The sequence below is a fragment of the Cibotium barometz genome, chromosome 40, assembly GCF_041138505.1.
Source record: "Cibotium barometz isolate CiBa-2024 chromosome 40, ASM4113850v1, whole genome shotgun sequence".
NCBI lineage: Eukaryota > Viridiplantae > Streptophyta > Polypodiopsida > Cyatheales > Cibotiaceae > Cibotium > Cibotium barometz.
Window position 1 is genome coordinate 49,759,545 of NC_141085.1, and position 7,849 is coordinate 49,767,393.

At 45.8% G+C, this 7,849-nt stretch overlaps 1 protein-coding gene across 1 annotated transcript; it reads right to left on the minus strand.

Annotated features, from left to right (window-relative positions):
- Positions 1-1,885: 1,885 nt before the first annotated feature.
- LOC147615602 (uncharacterized) lies at positions 1,886-3,144 on the minus strand. Its single transcript, XM_086778971.1, has 2 exons — positions 3,079-3,144; positions 1,886-2,994 (listed from the first exon to the last, which is right to left on the minus strand). Exons 1-2 carry the CDS (start codon positions 3,104-3,106, stop codon positions 2,222-2,224), a joined length of 801 nt encoding a protein of 266 aa, XP_086635097.1. The 5' UTR covers positions 3,107-3,144; the 3' UTR covers positions 1,886-2,221.
- Positions 3,145-7,849: the final 4,705 nt, after the last annotated feature.

Genomic DNA, 7,849 nt, shown 5'->3' on the forward strand with positions numbered 1-7,849 from the left:
ACGAGACGAGGGGTATGCTTTTACGCATACAGAGCATGCCTGGAAGCTACATAGGGCTTCGCTTGTGATAGCGAGAGGTGCCATGTCAGGCACAAAGTTCCCTTTGTACTTCATGTACTCTCGTGATGGTAAGAGTCTGTGTGACTCCCTTGCCTTGTGGACAGGTTGAAACGAGGAGAGTACACTTCCAGGATGCTGGAGCATGTGAGATGCATGCGAGAGGTCTGCGATTGTCAGATGCGCATACAGAGCCCGAGGTGCATGGTTTGTCCAACGTGGGACATGTTGAGAGCAGTGCTTGCTCTAGAGATGCACTACAGGGACAGCAGTCATCACGAGATGTGACACAGGAGCCAGTGCATGAGATGTCTATTGATGGACATGTGGAGCATCTGTCCTCTATGGATGCACAGGGCGAGTCAAGATGTGTGATGGCCGAGATGACTGGTTTAGATGCCGATGATGCTTCGGTAGTGCAGTCATTTCTTGACATGCTGATGTCAGACGAGATGCTACAGTCAGAGCATGACGATGCTTCTGACATGATTCCAGGACACTTGGATTATACGGGGACACTGGCTAGTTCCCTGGAGCTAGCACATTCATATGTGGCAGAGTCCAGTCCTGATGCGTCAGCTATGGCTGACATGGTGAGGCTATGCGAGATAGCCAGAGTAGCATCAGCGTTCGGGAGTCTCATGTATGAGATACTCATGTCGAGACCCGAGCTTGCATTTGTCGTGGGCGCATTTGCAGTGGGAGTTGTGAGCCGTGCGGTGGCTGACTCCACGGACATTCAGCATGGGGGAGAGATGCAGGTCATTGCTACATACCTGCATGAGTGCATGAGCTCTCGCAGACGGGATGTAGAGATGGGTGATATCTCTGCATGGCTTCCACCGCGCATTGGTCTACTCCTTGGAGAGCCGAATGCACTACGACACAGTGAGCCCGTAGGTGTGGGATGAGATCCGTCGTATCTCGTCCATCTTGTACATAGGCTAGTAGGTAGTGGGTTCTCACTTGAAGGCACATTGGCCTTTAAGTGGGAGGTTGTTGGGGTTAAAGGTCCCTGTGCCGTCCGGGCGGTCTCCCGTGTCCGGGCGCCCACATGTGTATACACTTATTCATTACATATAGTGAATAAGGGGAGGGCTCACGGTACCACTACCGGACTACTTTGGTACTCTCCCCACCATATCGTGTCTCTCTCTCTCTCTCTCTCTCCTATGTGCGTGCTCCGCCCCGGTCCCGTCCCTGTGCCGTCCGGGCGGTCTCCCGTGTCCGGGCGCCCACATGTGTATACACTTATTCATTACATATAGTGAATAAGGGGAGGGCTCACGGTACCACTACCGAACTACTTTGGTACTCTCCCCACCATATCGTGTCTCTCTCTCTCTCTCTCTCTCTCTCCTATGTGTGTGCTCCGCCCCGGTCCCCTTCAGAAACACTCTCACATAGGTAAGGGAGAGAAAATCTGACCATGAAAACCCTACCTCTAGTTCCCACTCCAGGGAAAAGCCAGGGCTTGGAGAGGTACCATAATAGTCATCCTGTCCGTGAGGGATCTAAATCCTATGCTTGCAAAGCCTCTTCCTCGGACAGAAGAATCAACATCCTGTCAGGCAAGTGCTGCAGCACAAGGATTGGGGTGGTCCTATGGGGTGAGGGTGAAGGGGCAAGTACAGGGACCGAACCCATAAAGCTGCACCGAGAGATATCGCCAGTGTGCTAGAATTATAACCCTTAATGCCACCCAAGTTCGGACGTATGATGAACAGAGAGATAAAGTCACCCCAAGACGTTTCATAAAGCTAGAACTGACTCATAAAAGAAAAACAAAACACATAGCAGCATGAATGGAAAATTGCAGTCTGTGCCTTAGGTATACCAGTTTATACAATGTTACAAAGCATGGACCGCATTATATACAATGCTTGAAGATGATGGGTCATAGCAAACCCTTTGAAGTCTATGCATGGCAAATTGCAATTTACGCCTTATACCAAATCATGACAAAGCATGGACCACATTATATACAATGCTTGAAGATGAAGAACCCCTTGAAGTGTCAAAGTGTCATGCTGCCCAGCAAACTGTCCATTGTCCTGTTGGTAGAGGAGAATCTTCAGCTGCAACTCTCCAATGCAGCAGCATCAAAAGCTTCGCTACTGCTACCTGTCTGTCTGTCCATTGTCCTGTTGGTACAACAGAATCTTCAGCTGCAACTCTCCAATGCAGCAGCATCAAAAGCTTCGCTATTGCTACTTGTCTGGCATAATTGCATCACCGGTGAGGAGCTGAGATGGGAAAACATCTCCCAAGCCACATAAACACCCTCTATGAAGAGCGCAGCTAGTCTTGTGGGATGGCCATCTTCTTCATCATCCTCTATTGATTCGAGAAATGTTTCCCTGTTGACAAACATGAAGTGTCCACCCTGAAGCTCCGGCTTGTTGAGGGAGTGAAAGTAGAGGACATTTGGGCCAAATGGGGTCACTGGAGCCAACAGATATGCAGCAAGAAGGCGGCCCACCCTCCCATTCCCATCATGGAAAGGGTGAATCCCTTCAAACTCGAGAAAGAAACTGGAAACTAAGTGAAACAACTTGGGGACAAGATTTGTCCGGTTCTGCTCACTAAATATCTCAGCAATTGTGGTGTTTACCTTCCTGACCAGGCCATTCAAGGCCTTGGCGATCTTCCCGTGACTCAAATACGTATGCACTTCACCATTCATTCGCCTTGTCCAGGCACTTGTAGATCTGTAGGTACAGGCAGAATGCCAGTCACCTGTGCCTTCGAACAGAACGGAATGCAGCTGCTTGATCTTGAAAACATCCAGTAGAGGATAGGGTTCTGTTTCCCAACCTTCCACAAGCTTCAGAGCTTCATAGAGCGCGAGCGTGGCATGAAGCTTATCTGCATTGAGAGAGCTCCTGCTGACTCCACCCCGCAGACACGTCTCCGTATCCAATAAAGAGTCGAAACCTGTTGGACCAATTTTCGACAACAAAGTAGGTAAAAAATGGTGCAAGGGAAGCCAAACCATATAGGAGAAGGGTGTGAACAAACCTGCGTCAAGCAAAGACATGGTCAGCATCTTCTTCTCTGGCGATTGAATTGAGAAAGGACGTGCTACTTCGCCAAGCTTTCGTGTGCCCACCTTACATTTGCATCTTCCTCCAATACTCTCTTTACAGCACCTCCAAAGCTCGATTGCCTGCAAAGTATCCTCCACAGAATGGAGAGACTCACCCTCGATTGAACATACAGAGTGGACAAAGTGAACCTCCGTAGTTTTTCTGAATTCAGCAGCGGCAGCCAGGTTGTCCTCCTTCGCCTTGAAGCTCCCAACATGTCGTTGTATTTTGTTGAGCATGTCGGCAGTACTCATAGCTGGCGGTGTGGGTCTACAGCGAGGGTATGGAGCGGGCAGAAATTCCATAGGTAGCGAAAATCAAGAGGAGGAAGGAGCAGGAGGAGAAAGGAAAACAAGCTTCTCGGCAGGATCAATGGAGAAGACACAAAGACTGCGATGCACAGGGGGCGATCGATCATGCACAGTTTGGTGAAAAGCACGATCAATGCTTTGCTGAAGAAGATACTCACATATATAGGGCAGAGGTGTGGGTGAGCGGGAAGCAAAGCGCTCTTATATTCTGGAAACTTGAAAGGAGGTCCTCTTTGCTTTTTGCTTGCTCCCGTATCAAAGAGGGCGGCTAACAATTCGTGCCAATTTCTACCATGATATCCGACCTAAGGGCTGTATTTTGGACATCTTTCTCTTGTATGGCACATATTCTCATTCGTTTGGTGAGCTCTTGTAGATCTCCTCGACCCCGTCATAGTTTGATTCGTCGCTCTTGTGCTTCAGCCTGTGCCTGCGCTTTTGTTGCTTCCTTTTGTTTATTGCGTTGTTTTGTGGCATGCAAACGATTCAAGGTTTCTTGCGTTAGGGGCTCATGATACTTCCTGAGTCTGCACCCACTAATCCAACTGGTCATGGGCTCTCCATAAAGTGTTGCAAGATGCACTGCCCCACTCGATGATAGATTGTGAATTACGTATGGTCCCATGCCTCATTTTTTTAGTTTTGATGTGTGTTATTTCAATGTGTAGGCTAGCACCAGATCCCCTTTCTTGAACTCTTTGTTTATGACATGGGCATCATGAAACTTCTTTAGACGTCTTTTCTGAGCATACATCCCAGCCACTGCTTGTAGGCAGAATTCATCTAGTTGCTCCAGTTTTGTGAGTCTATTTGAGAGTTCATGCCCTGTCCACTCTAGCTCTTTGGCCACCCTAAGTGTAGGAATTAGGAATTATATGGGTAGAATTGCGTCTAATCCATATACCATGTTGAAAGGTGTGGTTCCAATGGCTGTCTTGTAAGCAACTCGATAAGCCCATAAGGTTGAATTGAGCTTTAATTCCAATGGCTGTCTTGTAAGCAACTCGATAAGCCCATAAGGTTGAATTGAGCTTTAATTCCCAATTTGTGACAATCTTTGTAAGAATGTTGCAGAGGATCTTATTTGAGCTTTCAGCTTGCCCATTAGCTTGTGGGTGATATGGGGCTGAACTCTTGTGTATCACCATGAACTCTTCGAGTAGATAGTGAATAACGTCATTGATAAAATGAGTCCCCCTATCACTTACTATTTCTATCGACAAGCCATAGCGTGTAAAGATGTGTTTGTAAAGAAAACATGCCATTGTTCGTGCATCATTTTTGGGCATGGCCTTCGCTTCTACCCACTTAGTCAAATAATCCGTGGCAACAATAATATATTGCGCCCTTGTTCTATGCGCTGGTGGGTTAATGGGACTGACAAAGTCAATACCCCATTTTGCAAAAGCCCTAGCTCCCATCATTGGTCTTAATGGCATGTTATCTTTGCGGATTGGTACCTTTACCCTTTGGCACTCATCACATCTTTTAACAAACTCAGCTGCATCACTGAATAGCGTGGGCCACCACAATCCTGTCATCATGATAGCTTTAGCAGTCGTGTCCGCAGAAAAGTGCCCGCCTGATAGTCCAGCGTGAGCTTGTTCTAGCACTCGTACGTACTCCGATTCTGTGACACACAACCGTAGTTGTTTGTCCTTTCCTCTCTTGTAGAGTTGATTGGCAATGAGCTCATAATCTTTGGATTCTAATTCAATAGCCTTGCTTCTGACCTTGTTGACTTTCTCTGGCAATCTACAATGTTCCAAGTAGTCAACAATGTATCTACTCCAATTGGGTGCAATGGCTATCTGAAATAGAGTTGCATGCGGTCTTGGTGGTCTTGATTGACATTCCATGCATGTCCGCACGAAGTAATGGACTTCGGCTCGTATCATGGGCCACCAGACTCCTGCCCAAAGGATTCTCTTGATTGTTTGGTTTGCTGCCATATGTATCCCTCCAATCGTGATGTGGGCAGCTACCAGATAATGTTCCTTTTCTTGGTGCTCAATGCATAGGCGCAATATTCCATCCCTTCCTACATGATACATCCGTCCTGCGAGCATGAAAATGATGCTGCATTTTGTACTAGAGCTTGTTTTTCTCTAATGGGAAGTGGGATATTCAACTGTCCTATGGTCATGAGTGGAACAAGCTTTTCGCTCCATTTGGGGATCATTTCTATGTTGAAGAGATAAGCGTTATCTTCAATTCTCTTAGGTGCTTCCCCACTTGTTAGGCGCAATAGATGGTCGGCCCTATGGTGTGTGGTACCTTTCTTTACTACATCCGTGAAATCAAACTCAAGTAAGATGATGAACCATCTTACTATTCGCCCTGTATTGCAAGGTTTGTTCACTAGATAAAGTAGGGCTTGGTGATCAGTGAAGAAGACGAACTGGTTGGCTAGTAGATAGTGACGGAACTTCTTTACAGCATATATCATGCCTAGCCCCTCCCTCTCAGTGGTTGTATAATTTTGTTCGGCTCAATTTAGCTGTCTGCTCGCATAGGAGATTGGAAAATCCATATTCTTTTCTCCTGGCTGAGCTAAGATAGCTCCTATTGCAAAGTTTGAAGCATCAATATGGACATGAAAAATTACATTCCAATCTGAAGATTTTAGAATTGTGGCAGACGTCAGACATTCTTTCAGCTTATTGAATGATTGCTCACACTCTTCTGTCCACACAAAGACTGTGATTAAGGCGTATTGTGGTCGGGTTATTACGGCCTACATGTAGATAAATCGACGATAATATCCACAATGTCCCATAAAGCCTTGAACTTGTTTCGCGTTGCGAGGCCTTGGTAGCTCAACTATGACCTTAATCTTTTTGAAATCTGTCGAAATGCCATTCTTTGATATGATGTGGCCTAGAATCTTGCCTTGTCATACCATAAATACACATTTTTTAGGATTCAAGCAGATTCTATAGATTCTCCACTTCTCAAAGATGAGTCATAAATGATCAATATGCTCCTCTCTTTTGCCTGAATGTATGCAGAGGTCATCCATGTATACCTCAAGGAAGTCCCTGAGATATTCCTTAAAGGCGTGGCTCATAAGCCGCGCTAGAATGTTGCAGGAGCATTGGTTAGGCCAAATGGCATAACCTTGTATGCAAATATGCCCCATTCCGTGGCAAAAGTAGTCTTGTGTTGATCTTTTGGATCAATTGAGACTTGATTGTAGCCTGAGAAGCCATCTAGAAAACTATGGGCTTCCTTACCAGCCACCCGTTCTATGACATGTTCTGCAATGGGGAGAGGATAGTTATCCCTTATGGTGGCAGCATTTACCTTTTTGAGATTGACACACACACACAATTTGCCATTTTTCTTGGGTACTACGACGATTGGGGAGACCCAATCGGTGTGCTCAATCTCATAGATAAATTCTGCTTCCTTTAGCTTTTCTATCTCCTCCTTTATTCTCTTGGCAAAGTTATCGTTATAAGTGTAAGGTCTTTGTTTAAGGCCTTGCATCTTCCTTCATGGGGATAGTGTGCTAGCAAATTGCCGGATCTACCCCTTCCATGTCTCTGTAGGACCATGCAAACACATCCTTATATTCTTTAAGCGTCTTGATCAACAACTCTTCTTCTTTGGGAGTTAAATCTGTGGAGCGGATGTAGCTTGCCAAGGTTCACACTAGTGAAAACCTTGTAGATCTTCTTACAAAGGGGCTTCCTTTTCAGAGTGGTTCCGGACTTTGATGGACATTCGGTAGACAATCATTTCTACCATTTTTATATGTATATCTAGATATAAATATAGTCACCTCATTACTTAAAGGCACATTGGCCTTTAAGTGAGAGGTTGTTAGGGTGGTAAAGCCCATTGTACTAGCCCTAAGTAAGTGGGCGACCGGATACCATTCTTTGTAGTCTAACTAATAAGGACTCTCTCAAACCCTAGTCACTCATTGTGACAAGGAGTCCACATTCTGTGTCTTCTTATCACTTCATTTGTAAGGTGTTGGATGATAAGCGGATGCAGCTTGCCAAGGTTCACACTAGTGAAAACCTTGTAGATCTTCTTACAAAGGGGTTTCCTTCAGAGTGGTTCCGGACTTTGATGGACATTCGGTAGACAATCATTTCTACCATTTTTATATGTATATCTAGATATAAATATAGTCACCTCATTACTTAAAGCCACATTGGCCTTAAGTGAGAGGTTGTTAGGGTGGTAAAGCCCATTGTACTAGCCCTAAGTAAGTGGGCAACATCATTAAAGCCACATTGGCCTTAAGTGTGAGGTTGTTAGGGTGGTAAAGCCCATTGTACTAGCCCTAAGTAAGTGGGCAACCGGATACCATTCTTTGTAGTCTAACTAATAAGGACTCTCTCAAACCCTAGTCACTCATTGTGACAAGGAGTCCAC